General features: G+C 41.9%; 1 protein-coding gene across 2 annotated transcripts in view; it reads left to right on the top strand.

Moving 5' to 3' along the window:
* Positions 1-23,029, top strand: part of ETF1 (eukaryotic translation termination factor 1) — a 41,039-nt gene extending 18,010 nt beyond the window's left edge. For both annotated transcript variants that reach the window (XM_060178636.1, XM_060178647.1), the window contains exons 3-11: positions 7,948-8,123; positions 9,176-9,315; positions 15,558-15,696; positions 15,944-16,134; positions 17,033-17,162; positions 17,954-18,109; positions 18,857-18,921; positions 20,010-20,157; positions 20,728-23,029. In XM_060178636.1, the coding sequence (XP_060034619.1) occupies positions 7,948-8,123; positions 9,176-9,315; positions 15,558-15,696; positions 15,944-16,134; positions 17,033-17,162; positions 17,954-18,109; positions 18,857-18,921; positions 20,010-20,157; positions 20,728-20,810 (1,228 nt within the window). In that variant the 3' untranslated portion in view covers positions 20,811-23,029. The remainder of the gene's footprint in view (positions 1-7,947; positions 8,124-9,175; positions 9,316-15,557; positions 15,697-15,943; positions 16,135-17,032; positions 17,163-17,953; positions 18,110-18,856; positions 18,922-20,009; positions 20,158-20,727) is intronic.
* Positions 23,030-23,255: the final 226 nt, after the last annotated feature.

Raw genomic sequence — 23,255 nt, 5'->3', positions numbered from 1 at the left:
TGTCCTGTTAACCAGTAACAGTGATCATACCAACCAAATAGTCAAGTCTTTTCTTTCTGAAATTACTCAGAAAACTTTAATACTAACCAACAGTGCTTTTTTTTCCTTCGTGTTTATTTATTTATTATTGGATAGAGAGACACTTGCAACACTGCTTCACCTCTCATGAAGCTTTTCCCCTGCAGATGGGAACCAGGCTTTGAACCTGCGTGCCTGCACCCTATTATAATGTGAGCACTTAACAAAATGAGCATTGCTTGGCCCCAGAAAAGCATTTTGGTATGTGCACTTATTATTCTTTGTTTTCTGTATTTGTTTAAAAAAGAAAAGAAAGATTTCTAAGACTTCTGGGGTTTTTCAGGTAAATTGGTCAGTGGACAAATCTATGGTAACCACTTTTTCCCACCTACCTTTCTAAATAGTTTTGAATATTGATGATAATGAGCATTGATGACAGCTTTACAGGTCACTGGACCTGAAAGCATTGGACTCTCAAACATTGAGGCATGAGTTCAACCCAGATCCCTAGCATCACATATACCAGAGTGAAACTCTACTTCATTCTCATAAATACAAAATATGTTTACTTTTTTATTTATTTTGCTTCCAGGGTTATCACAGGGGCTCATTGCCTGCACTATGAATCCACTGCTCCTAGAGGCCTACCCTCCCCATTACTGTTCCCTTTCTTGTTATTGCTGCTGCTGCTGCTGCTGTTGGATAGGACAGAGAAATGGGGAAGATGGGAGAAAAAGATAAGACACCTGCAGACCTGCTTCACCACTTGTGAAGAAACCCCCCTGCAGGTGGGGAGCCGGGGGCTTGAATGGAATCCTTATTCCTGTCCTTGTGCTTCACACCATGTATGCTTAACCCACTGTGCTGCTGCCTGGCCCCCATAAATACATAATCTTTAAGAGCTTTACAAGTCAACAAGTGCCTAATTTTTTATTGTTTACCAATCTTTTTTCTTTTACTCCCTGTCTCTGGCTTTTATTCCCCCCGCCCCCCTTTGATCTTTTTTATCATGAAGAGGAAAAGACACTACAGCACAGAAGCTTCCCTTGGTTCATTGGGGCCCACCAAACTTGGGTAGTTGGGTAGCATACTTGGCAAAGCAGGCACCTTCCTGGTGAGCTATCTTGTCAGCCCTTGCCAGGTTTTTTAAAGACTTTCTTTTTTTAACATTCCATTTATTGAATAGAGACAAATAGATGGAAAGAGGTAGAGAAGGATAGAGACATAACTGCAGCACTGCTTCACTGCATGTGAAACTTCCTTCCTGCTGCTGGGGGCTTGAACCCAGGTCCTTGCAGTGGTAACAAGTTAACACTCAACTGAGTGCACCACCACCAGGCCTAGTCAGTTGCTCTAATGACCACATCAGAAAGTACCTTGTATGCAAAGGCTAGCGCTCTGTGAGTCCTAAAATTACATACACATGATAGCCCAGGCATTGTTACTTGAATTTTTTTCTTCTTTATAAATGCTTCCCTGTCTGTGTTCAGGGGCCATGAAATCTTGAATTCGATGAGTAAGTGGTGGTGTTAACCTAACATTCTGTACCAGGCAGAGAAACTCATTCAACAGTCTCTTTGTGAGGGAAAAGGAAACTGTCAGCTATTTATTTGCCTGGTTTTATTTACTGTTAATATGTAGTCTGTTTACATACTTCTTCCTCCTGTCCGCCAACTATATTTCTCCTAGTTTCCTGGGTAGAGCATTGGGGAATTCTTCTTTGATAAAAAGAATAATTGTGAGAACTAGAAATAATATGAGAGCAGAGGTCTGGCATAGCACATCTTGTTCTGGCTAATTTTTGCACCTTGATGTGAATCATTGCTCTACTTCATGATTCGCAGTGGGCTCTTGAATGAGAGCCTTTTGATTTTGGAAATGGGGTATGGTGGCAAAACAAAGTAAACTTAAAATTATTTTAGGGCTGGGGTAGATAGCATGCAAAGAGACTCTCATGCCTGAGGCTCTGAAGTCCCAGGTTCAGTCCCCCACACCACCATAAGCCAGAGCTGAACAGTGCTCTGGTTAAAAAAAAAAAGTAAAAATAATTAAAAATAATTATTTTAAAGTGGGAGGGGCATAATTCATCCTGTAAAGCTCACGTTTTACTGTGAAGGTCCAGGTTTGAACTTCCAACTACCACACAAAAGCATCATGAGAAGGAAGAGCTTTGTGGGGCACAAAGCAGAACAGTAAAAAAGTAAAGAAGGGCACAATTTATGTAGTCCACAATCCCTTCCTGAGAACTTTCTCATTTTCACCCTAGGGTTATTCAGTCTACTTTAAAATTAAATATTCAGATTTATTTGTATTTATTTATTTTTAATTTTTTAATCTTTATTTATTTATAGGATAGAGATAGCCAGAAACTGAGAGGGAAGGGAGTGATAGCGAGAGAAACAGAAAGACATATACAGCACTGCTTCACCACTTGCAAAGCTTTCCCCCTTCAGGTGGGGACAGGGGGCTTGAACCTGTGTCCTTGTGCGTTGTAGCATGTGCGCTCAACCAGGTGCGCAAACACCCGGCCCCACTTTATTTGTATTTACACAAACTAGTCTAACAACTTTAATTGGCTTGGGAAGCTAGTGAATTTGCTTTGTTTGGAAACTTCCTGGGAAAACTTTAATTTGATTGTGTTTAAACCTAACATACAAAAAATATCAGAATGAATTGTGAAGTAGCTTTTAATGTCTATAGTAGAAGCCATCCATCTGGTGATGATGGTTCTCGCTTTCCCAGTCTGGTATTATAATAAAAATGAGTTCCAAGCTTAAGTTTCTCCCAGAGGAGGTTAGGAGTGGCACAAAGGGGAAAATAAGTGAAAAATAACTTATTGAACATGAATCAAAATTCAAGAATAAAAAGTGTTCCAAATTTAACAACTTAGTAGATATCTACCAGCTCAAAAGCATATTAGCTGACTACACTTTGGAACCTTTTTGTTGTTGTTGTTGTTATGAAATTCTATAGTAAGATTATGTTCTTAGGGGTACTTTGTTCTCTTTAGAATGTTTGTTAGATGTGAGTATAAGTTTGTCCACTTTGGGAACATAAGATTGCTTAATGATGAACACTTAACCTTAGCCTATCTGCATGCAGTGGAAAGTAAATAGCTGCTTATCCTAAGGTCATGGCTTTGTACACCACATGATTAACTTGGCTTTGAGGATTTTCTTCAGGCATTTTGTCCCAACATCCTCTTTAGTCTCGGACTTTGTGCCCTCTGGGATTTGGTCCTATTTTCTTCCTGTGCTCTGAGCTTTCAACTCCTACTATCCTTACTTAGAGCCCCTTCTATTGACTTCTTCTTAAATTATTCTTATTGGATAGAGACAGAAATTGAGAGGGGAGGTAGAGATAGAGAGAGACACCTGCAGCCCTACTTCACCACTTGTGAACTTTCCCCCCGACTTGTGGGGACCAAGGTCTTAAACCCAGGTCCTTGTGTGCACTGTAATATGTGTGCTTAAGCAGATGCACCACTGCCTGACCCCCTTAGAACACCTTCTTATTGCCTCTTTACTTATTCCATCTCCTAGGAAGTTTGCTCTGTAAATCAGAACATGAGCCCTTCTTTTAAGAAATAATAAATCAGAACTATCAGTCTTTGTTCACACTTTTTATACTTGCATTTTCATGGTATGCTTCTGTTTGGTCTTTTGATTTCTAGGCACTGTGTCATAGTTCAGGTTTTCTTTTGCTTAGTTGTGCTTTGAATAATACAGTAAAAAATCATTTTAGAGAGTATATATAGCTGGCTTAATATAGGTGTTTGTGCTTGAGTAAGAAATTGTTCTGAATCACTCTTTATAAATATTTATTTATTCCCTTTTGTTACCCTTTTTTATTGTTGTTGTTGTTGGATAGGACAAAGAGAAATGGAGAGAGGAGGGGGAGACAGAGGGGGGGAGAAAGATAGACACCTGCAGACTTGCTTCACCTCTTGTGAAGCGACTCCCCTGCAGGTGGGGAGCCAGGGGCTCGAACCGGGATCCTTGCATTTTGCACCACCTGCACTTAACCCGCTGCGCTACCGCCCAACTCCCCCTGAATCACTCTTAATTTATCAGTACTGTTTGAAATTTTAGTTGATTTGAATAATGGGAATACCTATTTATATAGGTAAATAAGCACCTGTGGCTCAACTGTGAGCTTTATTAAATTATGTGAGCTGTATATTGGTGGGGAGGGTTTGTTATGTCTTTCTTGTTGGAGTTGCTGAGACTTTGAAATTCCAGCCTTTTTTTCCCTTGCTGCCTGGGATGTCACTGGGACTGTGACAGCACTATGAATCAGCCACTCCTTGCAACCGTTTGTTTGTTATTTGTTAGGATAGAGAAGGAGGGAGGGAGGGGGGGGAGAGGGAGAGAGGGAGGGAGGGAGAGAAGGACACCAGGTGGTGGTGCACTGGATTAAGTAAACATCACCATGTATACAAGGACCTGGGTTCGAGCCCCCAGGCCCAACCAGCCAGGGGGAAAGCTCCACAAGTGGTGAAGCAGGGCTGCACGTGTCTCCTTGTGTCCCCTTCACCCTCAATTTCTCTTTGTTCTGTCAAATAACATAAATAAGGTAAAATGAGAGGAGAGAGAAATACATCAGCAGGCCTGCTTCACCACAGGTAGGGAGTAGGGACTTGAACCTGAATGCTTGCACATGGCATTGTGTGGGCTCAGCTAGGTGCACCACCACCCAGCCCCTCATTCTAACCTTTTTTAAAAAATCTTTTTATTTTATTTATTATTTGGTAGGGACAGAGAGAAATTGAGAGGGGAGGGGGGAGGAGAGAGGGAGAAAAACAGAAAGACACCTACAGCCCTGCTTCACCACTTACGAAGCTTTCCTCCTGCAGGTGGGGACCAGGGGCTTGAACCTGTGTCCTTGTGCACTGTAATGTGTGCGCTTAACTGGGTGTGCCACCACCTGGCCCCTCATTCTAAACTTTTGAAAGAGAGAGGGAAAGATACCACAGCTGGATTCTCAGGTACTATGTTTGACAGCAGGTGTCCTATCCAGATGAGCTATCTTACCAGATGCCACTGCTTTATAATCATTTGCTTGTGTTTATTTATTTTTATTTATTTTTTATTCCCTTTTGTTGCCCTTGTTTTATTGTTGTAGTTATTATCGATGTCATTGTTGTTGGATAGGACAGAGAGAAATGGAGAGAGGAGGGGAGACAGAGGGGGAGAGAAAGACAGACACCTGCGGACCTGCTTCACCGCCTGTGAAGCGACTCCCCTGCAGGTGGGGAGCCGGGGGCTTGAACCGGGATCCTTATGCCGGTCCTTGCGCTTGGCGCCACCTGCGCTTAACCCGCTGCGCTACCACCCGACTCCCCATTTGCTTGTGTTTATAGTGACAACCAGAAGCATGTGCCATTGGCTTGCCTAGCTTTGTCAGAGTACTTGCTCACTTACCCAAGGGGTAGCAGCAGAGCACACAACATAGTTTACCATGAGCTATTCGTTGTTAATCAACTTGTAGTTACAGAAAATACCACAAAGGTTATGTGGCCAGCCTTATAGCTTTTGTGTAGAAACTTAGGCAGAAACTGCTGGCTTTGGAGATAATGACTACTAACAGAGGTTAACTGTTGGTAGTGAAAGGACAGGGTAGCCATCCTGTGTGCTTGTTCTGTCTGCGGAGCACTTTATCATTACATGAGGACCTGGATTCGGGCCCCTGGTCACCACATGGGAGCATCACACAAAGTTTCATGAATGGTTAAGCAGTCTCTCTCCTCCCTATTTCTCTATCCCTCTCTTCCTCCCTCTGCATTTTATCCTCTATTGAAGAAAACCATCTCTAGGAACTGGATTGTGCAGGCATGGAACCACAGTGAAACCTAGGTGACAAGTGGAAGAAAGAAAAAGTACTTGTGGAATTTACTAGGAGAAAACTTTCAGAGGAGGGTAGAACTCCTGTAAATGAGTTCCACTTCCAATGCCAGTACTAAGGAAAAAGCATGTGCAGCAGTGCACGTTTGTGAAGTTTGTTTTACCATATAACTTTTCAGATTTCAAATACCTGTAATCAAAAGCTAATTTGAAGGCTTTCTCTTGTTGCTTCCCCCCCTCTGCTTCTTCTCATCTTTGTTAAGTCATTCAACATAAACCTGTTTGACTTGATATTGTGCCTTTCTAATTGCCAGCTTCCAGTAGACACGGTGTGTGAAATTCTATAAAAGTTATTCTGAAAATATGGAAGATTGATAAATAAGGAAAGTTTAGACATTCTGGCAATCTCTGTTTCTCTTTGACCTCACCTTTTATTTTTTGCCTCCAGGGTTATTGCTGGGGCTCAGTGCTGGCACTATGAATCCACTGCTCCTGGAGACCATTTTTTCCCCATTTCTTATTGGATAGGACAGAGAGAAATTGAGAGAGGAGGGGGAGACAAAGATAGAAACCGGGGCCTGGAAATGGCGCACTTGCTTAAGTGTACACATTGTAGTGTGCAAGGTTGCAGATTCAAGCCCCTTGTCCCCATTTGCAGGGGGAAAGCTTCACAAGCGGTGGAGCAGGTGTCTCTCTGTCTCTCTCCCTCTCTCCCTCTGTCACCCCCTCCCTTCTCAATTCCTCTGTCTCTATTTAATAATAAATGAATAAAATATTTATTTAAAAAAGAGAAAGATAGGCACTTGCAGACCATCACCGCTTGCAAAGTGATAACTCCCCCTCCCCCGTAGCTGGGGAGCCAGGGCTCAAACTGGGATCCTCATGCCAATCCTTGCACTTTGTACTATGTGCACTTAACCCAGTGTGCTACTCCTTAGCCCTTGGTTTTATTTATTAATGAGAAAGATAAGAGAAAGAACTAGACATCACTCTGGTACATGTGCTACCAGGGACCTCAGAATCCAGTGCTTTCTTCCCTGCGCCATCTCCTGTACCACAAAATTCAAAATGACAGGCAGAAAGTTTGTATTAGTAACACATATTTTAGTATATTTTTTTTATTATTATTTATTTTCCCTTTTGTTTCCCTTGTTTTTTATTGTTGTCGATGTGGTTGTTGTTGGATAGGACAGAGAGAAATGGAGAGAGGAGGGGAAGACAGAGGGGGAGAGAAAGACAGACACCTGCAGACCTGCTTCACCACCTGTGAAGCGACTCCTCTGCAGGTAGGGAGCCGGGGGCTCAAATCCAGATCCTTAGGCTGGTCCTTGTGCTTTGCGCCACCTGCGCTTAACCTGCTGCGCTACTGCCCGACCCCCAGTATGTATGTATTATATATATATATAGTTTTTTTTTTGAGGGAGATCTTTATACAATATACTTCAGATAAAGTACTAATAAGCAAAATATTTAAAGAGTTCAGTAAACTCAGCATACAAAAAAAATCGCATTAGGTTCATTTGAGCAGGAATCCTGATACTGGGTAGCTCAGAGCAAACTGTCTCTAAGACTCAGAGAACTTCAGTAGTTATCATTGGGAGGGTGAGGGGCACAGAGCATTGGAAGTGGGTATGGTAATAATTTTTATTACCTTTATTGGATAAAGACAGCCAGAAATCAAGAGGGAATGGGGTAATAGAGGGAGAGAGACACCTATAATACAGCCACGCGGTGGTGCAACGGGTTAAGCGCAGGGACCCACATAACAGCCAGAAATCAAGAGGAAAGGGGGTGATAGAGAGCCAGAGAGACACCTGCAACACTGCTTCACCACTTGCAAAGCTTCCCCTCTGCAGGTTGAGTATACACTCAACCAGGTGCACCACCACCTGGCCCCACAGATGTCTATCTCGCCCTTCCCTCTCAATTTCTTTTTGCCTCTATTGAAAATAAGTAATGTTTAAATGATAAACATTTGTGTGTATGATATATATGTGATAGCAAATATTCAAATAGTTGAATAGCTTAGCTAAACCGTTTAGTTGGTACTTGAATTTCTGATGTTTATTTCTCCTCCCCTCCCCAGCAATGGCACAAGCATGATATCATTGATCATTCCTCCCAAAGACCAGATTTCACGAGTGGCAAAAATGTTAGCAGATGAGTTTGGAACTGCATCTAACATTAAGTCACGAGTAAACCGCCTTTCAGTCCTGGGAGCCATTACATCTGTACAACAAAGACTCAAACTTTATAACAAAGGTAATCTGGAGCTTGATGTTTTCTGTAATGAAGATGATGTTGTGTTGGGGTTTTTTGTGTTTCTTTTAGTGAACATTTATCAGTATCCATTTGGTCTTTGAATTTAACTGCCTCCACCCTGCTCATTTGATTTTTGGTTTTTTGTTTGTTTAAAAGTAGTGTCTACTGTACTTAAAGGGATAAATAAATTTTAACCATGTCAGCCACTTACCTTACCATGCATTAGGCTTGGTTTTCAGGCTACCCTAGCATCATGAAAGCTCCAAAGGAGAGCTCCATGGATGATGGTCTCTAACTCCACCTCAGAAAAATGTAATAATAGGTAGTTGAGGACTGACATAATAGCTCATTTGGATAATATGAGGCTGTTCCATGTGCATGACTCAGCATCTAAGTTGGCCTCATTGCATTGGAGGACTCTTCTGGTGCTTTAATATCTTTCTCTCTCTCTACCTCTGTGTCCAGAGCGGTAAAGTCCTAGAATGGACCAAAAACAAGAAGAAAGACCAGGCAATTGGACTAGGAAGCCTACTCAGCAGTATTATTCATGCATGATGCTATTGAGTTCACACAAGAGAACAGAAAGAGAGAGATGCCCAGGCATATGTGATGCCAGGGTTTGAACTAAGGATTTCATGCTTTCAAGGCCAAACTCTGGCCCCACTATACCACTTCCTGGGATTTTTTTTTTTTCCAAAGGAAAAAAAAAACACAGAACCTCAAGACAGTTTCAAAATCAGGAATAATGTTGCCTGAGAAATTTGCAGGTATTTCTGCTTTATTTAAATTATGTTTTTAAAGATAAAGGACAGTAAACAGATTTGGAAATAATATTATTTTATTACCAAGAGAGGGAGGAAACTGAACCAGAGCATTGCTCTGATACATGTGCTGCTGGGGGTTGAACTCAGGACCCAATGCTTGAAAGATCAACACTTGATCCACTGCACCACCTCCCAAACCACAGAAACATTTTCTAGTAATCAGATAAAGTTATCTGTGTTTAAGTACAGAATTTTTATTATTTTTTATTTTTATTTATTTTTTTGCAGTACCTCCAAATGGCCTGGTTGTTTACTGTGGTACAATTGTAACAGAAGAAGGGAAGGAGAAGAAAGTTAACATTGACTTTGAACCTTTCAAACCAATTAATACGTCTTTGTATTTGTGTGACAATAAATTCCATACAGAGGTAAGAATTTTAAGCACAGAACATTTATGTCACCCCCCCCAAATCAAGCCCCTTTCAAATTAGCAGTCACTTGTTCTCTCTTACTGCCAAATTCAACTCTGGGCTGCCACTGATTTCTCTTGGTCTCTAGATTTACTTACGCTGGGAGTATTTAATATAGATGGAGCCATACATTGGGTGACCTTTTTTTAAAAAAAAAAAAATTATTTATTCCCTTTTGTTGCCCTTTTTGTTTTATTATTGTAGTTATTATTGTTGTCGTTGTTGGATAGAACAGAGAGAGGAGTGGAAGACAGGGGGAGAGAAAGACAGACATCTGTAGACCTGCTTCACTGCTTGTGAAGCGACTCCCCTGAAGGTGGGGAGCCGGGGGCTTGAACCGGGATCCTTCCGCTAGACCTTGCGCTTTGTGCCACCTGTGCTTAACATGCCGCTCTACCGCCCGACTCCCGGGTGACCTTTTATTACCAGCTTCTTTGATGTAGCCTAATATTTTCAAAGCTCATAAAAGAGGCATGTGTCAACATTTCATTTTTTTTCCTTACTGATAGCAGGGTTATTGATGGGGCTCAGTGCCTGTACAATGAGTCCACCACTTCCAGCAACCTTCTTTTTTTTCAGTAGAGACAGAATTAAAGGATGGACAAAGATAGAGACCTGTAGATCTGCTTCACTGCTCATGAAGCTTCCCTCTGCACATGGGGAGTAGGGGCTTGAAACTGGGTCCTTGAGCATGGTAATGGGTTTGCTCTGCCTGCTGCACTCTACCCAGCCCCATGTGTTGAGCTTTTTGAGGAATTGAAAGCTGTTTTCTAAATTACTATTTAACATATTACAAGACACACTGTTCTTAAAAATTAAAAGTAATTTTTTCATTTACTCTAATGCTGAATAATACATCAGATTTTTTCAATTTTTCCTTTTAGTTTTTTAAAAAAAATTTTATTGGTGATTTAATACTGACAAGATTGTAAAAATAACAATTCCATAAAGTTCCCACCACCCGTGTTCTGTATCCCATCTTCTCCATTGGAAGCTTCCTTATTTATCCCTCTGGGAGTATGGACCATAATTCTTTTTTTTCTTCCCTTTTGTTGTCTCCCCCCCCCCCCTTATTATTGTTGTTGACTGATGTCATCATTGTTAGATAGGAGAGAGAGATGGATGGGTGGGGAGAGAAGGACAGACACCTGTAGACCTGCTTCACCGCCTGTAAAGGGACTCCCCTGCACGTGGGAGCCTGGGGCTCGAACCAGGATCCTCATGCCTGTCCTTGGGCTTCGCGCCACATGCACTTAACCCGCTGCGCTACCTCCCAACTCCCGGACGATAATTCTTTATGGGATGCAGAAGATAGTTTTTTTGTTTTGTTTTTGTTTTTAGTACTAAACTGATTTTGAGAACTAATTAGAAGTGAAGAAATAATTGGCTGCCCAAACCCCCTTCCAAGCCTATATACAATACTTGCCTAAATTCCTTATACCTTTATAGTTCACAAGGTATGAAATCTTTACTAGCAAGACTATAAAAGTTTTTTTTCCCCCTCCGTGAAACTTTTGAGTGACAGAATTGCCATAAGATGAACTTTAAGGGTAGAAAAGACATCTCATTAGAGTGACCTAAATCAGTCAACAGTAGAACAATCAGGAATTCACAGCTGGCTTCATGTTCAGTCTCTTGCCTTTTATCAACCTAGGGAAAAACCTCTTCAGTGGAATTAGAACTGATATTTGTCAACACAGTTTACAGTGGATTTTTTTTTTTTTTTTTTTGCTAGCTTGCTAGGAAGTCCACTTGCAGTTTATTCTTGGGTCGGTTGCATAGATGGTCAAAACTATTTTTCTGCCACCTTCTGGCAGAGGCTTCAATTAGGGAGCTAGTGGTTTACAGCATAGTGTTTTTTGTTTGTTTGTTTTTGCCTCCAGGATTTTTGCTGGGGCTTGGTGTCTGCACTACGAATCCACTGCTCCTGGAGGCCATTTTTTCCATTTTGTTATTACTGTTATTGTATTGTTGTTATTGCTGTTGTTGTTGGACAGGACAGAAAAATCAAAGGGGGGGGGAAGATACCGGCAGACCTGCTTCACCACTTGTGAAACTATCCCCCTGCAGGTGGGGAGCCAGGGGGCTCAAATCCGTATCCTTGCGCTTCATCATGTGCGCTTAACCTGGTACACTACCACCCAGTTGTCCCCCCACCCACAGTACTGTCTTTTTTTTTTTTTTTTTTGGCATCCAGGGTTATTGCTGGGGCTCGGTGCCTGCACTAGGAATCCACTGCTCCTAGAGACTTTTTCTTTTTCCCATTTTGTTGCCCTTGTTGTGCTTGTTGTAGTTGTTATTGTTGTCATAGCTGCTGCTGTTGTTGGATAGGCCAGAGAGACATGGAGAGAGGAGGGGAAAGAAAGACACCTGCAGACCTGCTTCACTGCCTGTGAAGCGGCTCCTCTGCAGGTGGGGAGCTAGGGGCTTGAACCAGGATTCTTACACAGGCCCTTGCTCTCTGCGCCATGTGCGCTTAACCCACTGCACTATCACCCGACTCCCATATTGTCTTTTAACACCACATAACACTCAACCAGGTGTTCTGCCACCTACCTACCTCCCCACCCCCCCTTCCTTCTTGCCTCCAGGGTTATCACTGGGGCTTGGTTCCTACACTATGAACCCTCTGCTCCTGGCAGCCATTTTTTCCATTTAAAAAAAAAAGATTCCTTTTGTTGCCCTTGTTATTTTATTGTTATTATTATTGATGTAGTCATTGTTGGATAGGACAGAGAGAAATGGAGAGAGTAGAGGAAGACAGAGAGAAAGACAGACACCTGCAGACCTGCTTCACCGCCTGTGAAGCGACTCCCCTGTAGGTGGGGAGCCAGGGACTTGAACTGGGATCCATAACACCGGTCCTTGTGCTTGGTGCCACACATTTTTTCCAGAAATGGAGGGAAGGGGGTGATAGAGAGGGAGAGAGACATCTGCAGCACTGTTTGACCACTGGTGAAGCTTTCCCCCTGCAGGTGGGGCCCAGGGACTCGAACCCAGGTCCTTGCGCACTGTAACATGTGCGCTCAACCAGGTGTGCCACCACCTGGCCATTGTTTCCATTTTTATGTTGTTGTTGTTGGATAGGACAGAGAAATTGCGAGAGATGGGGAAAATAGTGGGGAGAAAAAGAAAGACACCTACAGAACTGGTTCACTACTTGAAAAGCAAACCCCCTTTTGGCCATCTTCCTTTTTTAAAAGATTTTATTTATTTACTAGAAAGATAGGGGAGAGAGAACCAGGCATCAGTCTGCAATGTGTGCTGCCGGGGACCTCATGCTTTAGAGTCTAGTGTCTTAGACACTGCACTACTTCCTGGACAGCTCTCTCTTTTTTTTTAACTGGATAGGACAGAGAGAAATTGAGAGGGGATGGGAGAAAGACACCTGCAGAACTGCTTCACCACTTGTGAAGTAGGTGGGGAGCCAGAGCCTCAAACTGGGATCCTTGTGCTTTTTACTATGTACACTTAACCCAGTACACTACCCAGCCCCCTAAGGCAAACTTTTTAACGTACAATATTCATGTCTTCATGTTAATTATCAAGCATAGTTTGATTAAAGATTCTTAGTGATTAATCTGCTTCCTAGTCTTTTTTTAAGTATTTTATTTATTTAGGATAGAAAGGGAAATCGAAGAGGTAAGAAATAGAGACCTGCAGCACTGCTTCCATCACTCATGACGTTTCCCCACTATGGGTGGAGACTGGGGGCTTGAGGCACTATAGTGTGTGCACTATACTAAGCGCACCCTTCTCTTTCTCCCTCTCTCAATGGTTGTAATTTATTTTTATTATTGCATAGAGACAGAGAGAAATCGTGAGGGAAAGAGCCAGACACCTGCAGCCCTGCTTCACCACTTGTAAAGCTTTCCCCCTGCAGGTGGGGGCCAGGGGCTTGAACCTGGGTCCTTACGCACTGCAATGTGTGCGCTTAACCGGGTGCGCCACCACCTGGCCCCTATGGTTGTAATTTTTTAATTATCTTTATTTTATATAGAGACAGCGAAAAATTGAGAGGGAACAGGATGATAGAGAGGGAAAGACGCCTGCAACACTACTTCACCACTTGCAAAGCTTTCTTCCTGTAGGTGGGGACTGGGGGCTCACACCTGGAACCTTGCACATTGTAACGTGTGCTCACCTGGCTCCAGTGGTTGTGTTTCTTAATTCTTTTTATTTATTTTTTAATATTTATTCCCTTTTGTTGCCCTTGTTGTCTTTTCATTGTTGTAGTTATTACTGTTGTCATTATTGTTGAATAGGACAGAGAGAAGTGGAGAGAGGAGGGGAAAACAGTGGGAGAGAAAGACACCTACAGACCTGCTTCACTGCCTGTGAAGTGACTCCCCTATAGGTGGAGAGCCAGGGGTTCCAACTGGGATCCTTGCGCTGGTCCCTGCACTTTGCGCCACGTGCGCTTAACCCGCTGTGCTGCCGCCGGACTCTCCGTGTTTCTTTTAAATATTTTTTAAATATTTATTTATTTTCCCTTTTGTTGCCCTTGTTGTTTTTATTGTTGTTGTAGTTACTATTATGGTTGTTATTGATGTCGTTGTTGGATAGGACAGAGAGAAACAGAGGAGGGGAAGACAGAGAAGAGGAGAGAAAGATACACCTGCAGATCTGCTTCACCACCTGTGAAGTGACCCCTTTGCAGGTGGGGAGCCGGGGGCTTGAACCAGGATCTTTCTGCCGGTTCTTACGCTTAACCCGCTGTGCTACTGCCCAACTCCCCATGTTTCTTAATTCTTAAGAGGCTGCTAACTAGCAGTTAGTCAACTTCCAAACCTATAGCCTTCAAACTCCATTAAGAAAACTTCCCTATGTGTATGGATCCCTATGCTATTCTAATATTTTAGGAGAAAGAAATATAGTGACATAATACACAAGAGAATTTCTCCCTCTTTTGTGCCCCCCCCCCCCAACAACAAAAGTCAGAATCATGTTTGCATTTTTCTCCAAAATAAAATCAAGGGTTTTTTTTGTTTGTTTTGGTTGTCATCAGAGCATCACTACTCTACACTAGATTTTTCAGATAGAAAGACTCCATAGTAATAAAACTTATCTCAGTTTGGGGGTGAGGGGGAACTTGGCTCAAAATTGGGTGGGTCATGGTCATGACAAAGCAAGTACACCATCCAAATGAACTATCTTGCTGCCCTTAAAATTTAGTTTGTGGGGGGTCGGGCGGTAGCGCAGCGGGCTAAGCGCACATGGAGCAAAGTGCAAGGACCAGCGGAAGGATCCTGGTTCGAGCCCATCTCCTCACCTGCAGGGGAGTCACTTCACAGGCGGTGAAGCAGGTCTGTAGGTGTCTTATCTTCTTCTTCCCCTCTGTCTTCCCCATTTCTCTCCATTTCTCTCTGTCTTATCCAACAACGATGACATCAACAACAATAATTACAACAACGATAAAACAACAAGGGCAACAAAAAGGAAAATAAGTAATAAAAAAAAGTTTTGTGGGGTTGTTCAGTAGCACGGTGGGTTAAGCACACATAGTAAAAATTAGTTTTGTGCCCTGTATCGTTAGTGATGCTCAAGACACAGAAAGTTAAACAAGCATTTCAAACCTTGATCCTTTCATAGACTGTCCCTGGATTTTGTACTCATACTCTACCTAGGTGGCTTATATTTTCATTGGGGGGTTGGGCGGTGGCGCAGTTGGTTAAACACATGTGGCGCAAAGTGCAGGGACCAGCGTAAGGATCCCGGTTCAAGCCCCTGGCTCCCCACCTGCAGGGGAGTCGCTTCACAGGCGATGAAGCAGGTCTGCAGGTGTCTATCTCTCCTCCTCTCTGTCCTCTCCTCCTCTCTCCATTTCTCTCTGTCCTATCCAACAACGAACAACATCAACAATGGCAATAATAATAACCACAACGAGGCTACATCAACAAGGGCAACAAAAGGGAGAAAAATGGCCTCCAGGAGCAGTGGATTCATGGTACAGGCACCGAGCCCAGCAATAACCCTAGAGCAGGAAAAAAAAAAAAGATATTTTCATTGGGTTTTTTTTTGCATCTAGTCAAATGTATCCATATAAGTAAATATTTATACACTGAAGTCTAAATCATACCATAAAATGGGTGTTTTATTTTACAGTAAACATAAATAGCACTATAAAGTGAGTAAAAAGGAATCCTTTTAGCTTTTGTCTTGACCCTCCTATAGTATGTGGTTTTATGTTTGCTTTTCAGGCTCTTACAGCACTACTTTCAGATGATAGCAAGTTTGGCTTCATTGTAATAGATGGTAGCGGTGCACTTTTTGGCACACTACAAGGAAACACAAGAGAAGTCCTGCACAAATTCACTGTGGATCTCCCAAAGAAACATGGTAAATAGAAAAGAACATAAACTTAAAAGCTTTGCAGCTAGCAGCAAACAAATAGTATGGTAGGGGAGGCTGTAAATTCAGATGGAACTTGAAGCTCATTGATGCTTCTGTTGACATGTGAATTAGTTACTCATTGTATGAAAAACAGCAGTTGTTCGCGGCAAACATTTAGTTATGGGAATAGTGATTTTCTTTTGAGTAACAACATAATAATTTCCTTTTCCCTTCACCACTTTTTTGTGTCAAGGTAGAGGAGGTCAGTCAGCCTTGCGCTTTGCACGTTTAAGAATGGAAAAACGACATAACTATGTTCGGAAAGTAGCTGAGACTGCTGTGCAGCTGTTTATTTCTGGGGACAAAGTGAATGTGGCTGGTCTTGTTTTAGCTGGATCAGCTGACTTTAAAACTGAACTAAGTCAATCTGATATGTTTGATCAGGTAAGTGAGGAGATGCACCATTATGTAAGTCACTAAGTGAGAGTAGTGAATCCTCTGAGCACATCTGGGTCATGCACATCTTGCTCACTTTTACTATGAGGTGTTCTCTATGTTAAAGACCCAGAATTCTGGGTCTTTATTAGGAAACATTCCCCCGAGCCTTTCTGGGCCTTTTAGGAGGAAAAAAATAATCAGACGTTTTTAGATTGGATTTCTCTTGTTTCCTGGCTCAATGACTGCCCTTCTGTTTCCCTGGCACACCATAATTGGTGTTTTTTCATCATGAGAACTTGAGGCTTTTTATGCCTTTTATGAAAGAAACAATGTATACAGATAAAAGAAACCAGGCACTCACCTGCTCAGCTCTGGCTGATTGTGGTGCTGTGGATTGGATCTAGGACATTGGAACTTCAGGCATGAGAGTCTCTTGCATAACTATCATGCTGTCAGCCCAGCCCCATAATAGGCTTTACTCTTGCAGGTAAATAAAGCATTAAAACTAAAATGTGTGGCAGTTGATTAAGCCTAAAGTTCTTAATCCATGAAGATATTTTGTTCTGTTACTTGGGCTCAGCCATAATACATTCCTAATTATTCTGGTATAAGGCAGTCAAAGAAACTGTCTTATACTCTACCACTATACATGGTAGAAAAGAATAGTTTCTCCTTTCTAAAGAACTTTTGTGTTAAATAGGTTCACCTCCCATAGGTCTAAGAGAGTACTGAGGTTGGCTAAGTCACTGAGAGATCTGTTTAGGAGTACATTAGATTCCTCCCTCAATTTATAGACTTTAGTGGTTATTATGCTGTTGAATTTTCACAAGACATTAGAAAGTAGTAGGTCTTGGTAAAGGTGTTTTTGAAGTACTAATGGTGCTTTTTTCTTTTTTTGTATCAGAGGTTGCAGTCAAAAGTTTTAAAATTAGTTGATATATCCTATGGTGGTGAAAATGGATTCAATCAAGCTATTGAGTTATCTACTGAAGTTCTTTCTAACGTGAAATTCATTCAAGAGAAGAAATTGATAGGTATCAGTGAAATACAACTTATTTGTTCTGTTAATAGCTTTGTACTGTTACTTGTGAAAGTCATTCTGCATTATGATAACCCTCTTTAATAACTGAGTCTTACAATTGCTTATTTTCCCTTTATATTACCTATTGACAGTTGAGCCAAACTTGTTATTTCACATATTTTTTGTAACAGTAGTCACAGTAAAGATTACCCCCCTTTTAAAATCTTTTAAAATATTTTATTTATTAATGAGAAACATAGGAGGAGAAAGAAAGAACTAGGCATCACCCTGGTACATGTGCTGCCGGGGATTGAACTCAGGACCTCATGCTTGAGAGTCTGATGCTTTATCCACTGCACCACCTCCTGGACCACTCAATTATGATTTAAGTGAGCATGTACAGACTTGCAGGTGGTTGTGCTCAGCTCACCTGTTTTAGAGTTGATTTCTGAAGTTTCAGTTTAACACTTTTGATTTTTCACTGATTTTGCAGCTTAGTAATAATTAAAACAATTTTTTTTATTATCTTTATTTATTGCGTAGTCAGAAATCCAGAGGAATGGGAGGGATAGAGAGGGTCAGAGACACCTGCAGCACTGCTTTACCACTTGTGAAGCTTTCCCCCTGCAGGTGGAGATTGGGGGCTCGAACCTGGGTCCTTGCATGTTGTAAGGTGTGTTCAACCAGGTGTGCTACCACCTGGCCCCTACTAATAATGGTTATTTTCCTGATTTTTGAGTAAGAGGATCATATATATATAATGGAAACTATAACATATGTCCGTATTGACTGTTCTAATCACAGGACGATACTTTGATGAAATCAGCCAGGACACGGGCAAGTACTGTTTTGGAGTTGAAGATACACTAAAGGCTTTAGAAATGGGAGCTGTAGAGATTCTAATAGTCTATGAAAATTTGGATATAATGAGATATGTTCTTCATTGCCAAGGCACAGAAGGTATGAGAATTAGATGATACTATAACTATGTTTTATTAAAATATGTGTTTAGGGGATTAGCAAGTGAGTCACCCAGTAGGGTGCACATTACCGTGCATGGGACTAGGGTTCAGCCCCATGGCCACCACACAGCAACACCTGCAGGAGAGAGGTTCTCAAGCAGTAAAGCAGTGTCTCTCCTCCCTTTCTTTCTCCCTCTCTCTCTAAAAGGCGAGTTGGCCACCAGGAGCAAGAGTAGGCACTGACCCCATTAAAACCCTGGTGACATTCTTTCCAAAATGATTAATGTTAATTTCCTGGAGCAACTGGTAGAACCTACACTTCACCATGTGCAGGACCCAGATTAAAGCTCCCAGTTCCCATCTGCAAGGGGGAAGCTTCACAGTGGTAGAGCAGCACTACATATCTCTTTTCTCTGTCTCACTATCAAAAGGAAAAAGAAATTGGGGGGGGGGGGCGTTCTGGGTTAAGCACACATAGTACAAAGTGAAGGGACCTGTGTAAGGATCCTGGCTCCCCCCCCCCCCCAGCAGGTCTGCAGGTGTCTATCTTCCCTCCTCTCTCAATTTCACTCTGTCTTATCCAATAAAAAATGGGGGGGGGTGTGAATGGCATTCAGGAACAGTGGATTCATAGTGCCAGCACCCCTTTCATTAAACCTAACTTCATCTTATGGGGTTTAAACAACTGTTAGTATATGAAAACCAGTTTAACACTTTTTTCTCTCCCACCCACCCCATATTACAGAGGAGAAAATTCTCTATCTAACTCCAGAACAAGAAAAGGATAAATCTCATTTCACAGACAAAGAGGTGTGTGGGCCTTTTCTTGGTTTGTTGATACATGCAAAGACACAAATACATAAATCCTAATGCTAGCACAGTGGTAGTGAATAGAGTATAAGTGAGGAGGAAGCTGAACATCATATTGAGGGTGGGGAGGAGACTGGAAGTGGTCAGCCTGTCTACCATATGTCAGCTTACATTAAGGTTGCTACTATTTCTTTACAAATGGTTAAAAATCAGAAAACCTGTGGTCCGGGAGGTGGCGCAGCGATAAAGCTTTGGACTTTCAAGCATGAGGTCCTGAGTTCCATCTCCAGCAGCACATGTGCCAGAGTGATGTCTGGTTCTTTCTCTCTCCTATCTTTCTCATTAATAAAGTCCTTAAAAAATACACATTTTAAAAAATCAGAAAACCTATCAAGATTTAATTTGAGGTGCCAGATAGTGGCACATCCAGTTGAGCACACACATTACCATGCATATCTGCAGGAGGGACACTTCATGGGTGATTAAGCAGATCTGCAGGTCTCTGTCCTATCTAATAAAAAAGAAAGAGGTTGGGGGATAGTCACCAGGAGCTGTAGATTCACAGTAATGGCATCAAGACCCAGAGATAACCTGAGTGGAAATTAAAAAGCACACAGTTTACTATGTGTAGTGACCTGGGTTTGGGCACCTGGCCACCAGGAGAGGCCTTTCAGAAGCAGTGAAGTGGTTATATATCACACTGTGTCTAAACAATTGGGGGGGGGCTTTATTTTTCTCTTTTCTTACAAGGCCGCTCCCAAAAGCAGTTTGGGTATGTCTCCTGGACTGTTGAGTGGACTGAGTGTCTATAGTAGCCTTAAAAGTTGTAAATTGCTAAGTGTATTGACATCTCACTAATAAAGTAGGCCTTGGAAGAAACTTTTTTGATTTAGGGAGTTACACACATACACATAATGAGAGTGATGTTCAGCAGGAAAGTAAGGGTCATCCCCCCCCCCCCCCCCCCAAACCAGAGTACCACTCAGCTCTAGCTGTTGGTGGAGCTGGGGATTGAACCTGGGACCTCTCACATAAAAGTCTGGCCCACTAAATCTCAATTTTTCTGTATTTCATGATTGCCCCTATAGACAGGACAAGAACATGAACTGATTGAGAGCATGCCCTTGCTGGAATGGTTTGCTAATAACTATAAAAAATTTGGAGCTACATTGGAAATTGTCACAGATAAGTCACAAGAAGGATCCCAGTTTGTGAAAGGATTTGGTGGAATTGGAGGTAAGTAGTAAAAAGCCAGAAATCTGAAAATTAGAGCCAGGGTCTCAGACCAGTGTCTCTCCTGGCTGTCTGTCTCATAATTACTGTGGGTAAGAGGGTGATCATCATCCATCAAATCAGGCAGTTGGGTCAGCACACAGATCCAGCTTGCTTGGCTTAGTCCTTTTTTTTTTTTTTTTAATACTTATTCCCTTTTTGTTGTCCTTGTGTTTTAATTGTTGTAGTTATTATTGTTGTTCTTATTGATAGCGTTGTTGGATAGGACAGAGAGAAATGGAGAGAGGAGAGGAAGACAGAGGGGGAGGGAAAGACACCTACAGACCTGCTTCACCACCTGTGAAGTGACTCCCCTGCAGGTTGGGAGCTGGGGGCTGGAACCAGGATCCTTACGCTGGTCCTTGAGCATTGTGCCACCTGTGCTTGACCCACTGCACTACCGCCCAACTCCTGGCTTAGTCCATTTTTATCATCATTTCTTTGCTTCCCATAATTCTGCAAGAAAATTTGGCTCCTCTTTTAAAAATCAACCCTCCTCCCCATAAGAGACTTACTTACTCTTTGTTTCCTCAGGTATTTTGCGGTATCGAGTAGATTTCCAGGGAATGGAGTACCAAGGAGGAGACGATGAATTTTTTGACCTTGATGACTACTAGGTAGTCGACATGGGTCCGGCAAAATGTGCCTCACCCTCCAGCATCCAACCCAAGGAGCATACCCGTGGTGGAATCCAAACAGATCCCTGCCTTACAATTGGAACATTTCCAGAACTTAATCCATGAGCATTGGATATTGAAAAGAAAACCGAAACAAAACCAGACCCAGCCCTACACTTTGGTTTGTCATGGTGTCAGCACAGCAGCCTACAACTAAGTTCCTAAATGCCACTTTGGACTAATTTAAAAAGAATCCCAGTTTTTACTTTTACTCGATGGTGAAATTGGTTGCTCTTGTATTTTATGAAAAAAATGATTTTTTTAACCTTCATACATAGAAGCAAAAATACTTTAACTGCTGTAAACCTTCAAAAAGTTAATAGAAATGAGATCATACTGGTTTGTTTCTTATTTTGATTGGAGAAAAATTTAATTGCTGCATTTCGCAGTGACCCATTTACATGGCATTCTCAGCTTCGACTGCATAAGAAGAAATATATGTGGTGAAATGTTGGATTCATTTCTCTCTCAGTCTCTGTTTAATGTTAAAAAGGTGAGCTGTTAGGAGGCAATTTCAACTCTACTCCCTACTCACACTGCCCCTCCCCCTCAGACTGTCAGTTTCAAGAATGCAAACTCCATTTCACAGTCAAACTGACACATGAAGCATTTGGGCCAGTGCACTGTTTCCTTCCATCTGTTTTGCAGTTGCTTTTGTGCCCCGGGGGTTGGGAGCCCTTAGCATCACTTTAACAAGGGTTCTCATAATCTTAGCCTACTAGAAACCAGTTTGGGATGGATATGATGGGGCTTCTGTGCTATTGCTGGGATTGGGAGAAATAAAACATGAAATTTAAATGGAAGCAAAGAAATTTAAAGTATATTTTGTTTGGGTCTATCATTGGTAAAAAGGGAGGTGGTCATGCTTTCCTTTGGATTGGCATGAGATGTGAATGTTTTGATTTTCTTAAGAATTGACTTCAAGGTATTCACAGAAATGACAGACATGTATGGTTGTGCATGTAATCACAAATCCCATGCCTCCTAGTGGGGTTGGAGTATCAGTTACAAATACGGGACTTACAAGCACGTCTCATGAGAAATTATGAGAAGGGGGTGGGAAGGGCAGGGGAGGGGAAGGGATGGAACACAACTTCTGGCACCAAGGACTTAACCATGTTGCATCTTAAGTGGGCCTGAAAATCTGGAGTTTATGCTTCACAGCTGGGTTATAAGTAGGGCTTGACCCCAACTGACATGCAAAGTCATGGTGTGCCCGAGGTGGTTGACAGTGAACAAAGTGTATAGGATGTGCCCAGTAGTAGCAATGGAAGAAAGTATACCAAATGGACTTTGGGGGACCAAAGGTTTCAAAAGTCAATTGGTATCACCCTCACACTGATGGGTAGTAAGGTACATTTGGTTTTCAAATTGGGTACTTTTCAACACTTTAGTGCCTGACTGCTGTTCTTCACTGACTTGACTCAGTCACTCGTAGCTTTATTGGTCTGAACCAGCTTCTTGTTCCCAGGTTGCAGACCTGCCTATCGTTCCAATAATCCTGTTTCACTTGAATGAAGGAAGTGTGTCTTAGATGTAAAGTTTCTGGTTCTCACACTGTATTCTGAGGTCCAAATGACTATCTGTTAATATGTAACCTGATGTCTCTTGATGTCTCAACTCCCAGTGAGAAGTCGATTATTTGGTGTTCACTGATACGGGAGGCTTCACCGGAACAAGCTTTTGCTTTGGGCTCTGCTGTTTGTTTGCAGAATACCCAAGGGCGAGCAAACATGCTCTCTTCACAGCAGTACTTTAGGGTTTTGCCATTGTAAATGGGTCTAATGTGATATGACAAGAACCAGAGAAATTGGATGTAAATTTACATTTTTGAATATGCTTGTTTCAGATGATACGTTTAGGGTATGCAGCTCCTTTTGTAGTTTTTATTTTTACTATTTAAGTTTGGAAATGATGCCAAATTTTTGTATTTCTTTAATCAATGTGTTCTCTTTGGTGATATATATTGCATTATATATTGATGTGTGTATCAATATATACTGATATGTATTACACTTACACATACAAACACACAAATAAGAGGGGGTGAACATAGCCTTTGCATTCTCTATAGCCTCTACAGAGAGATCCTAAGCAGCAAAATCTTGGTGTTGTGATGTACAGAAATGGAGAAGAGTATTAAACCATATTTAAGAATATACTTGTGTGTGGAGATTCTTTAGGGCTACTCTTAGGAAGACCTGAACCATGAAAATAGTGTTCAGTAAGCTTGCAACAGCATGTATCACTCTAGTCATGGCTACTAATTTTTCTGTCTTAGATTTTAATTGTCCATTCCATTTCCTATGGATGAATATATATGCAAAGGATGTCTGAGGCTGTGATCCCAAAGTTTAACTCCAGAGGAAGAACTTTCAAATTGCT

The sequence above is a fragment of the Erinaceus europaeus genome, chromosome 2 (genome assembly GCF_950295315.1).
Source record: "Erinaceus europaeus chromosome 2, mEriEur2.1, whole genome shotgun sequence".
NCBI classification, from domain to species: domain Eukaryota; kingdom Metazoa; phylum Chordata; class Mammalia; order Eulipotyphla; family Erinaceidae; genus Erinaceus; species Erinaceus europaeus.
This window is presented reverse-complemented; position numbering and strand designations above follow the sequence as displayed.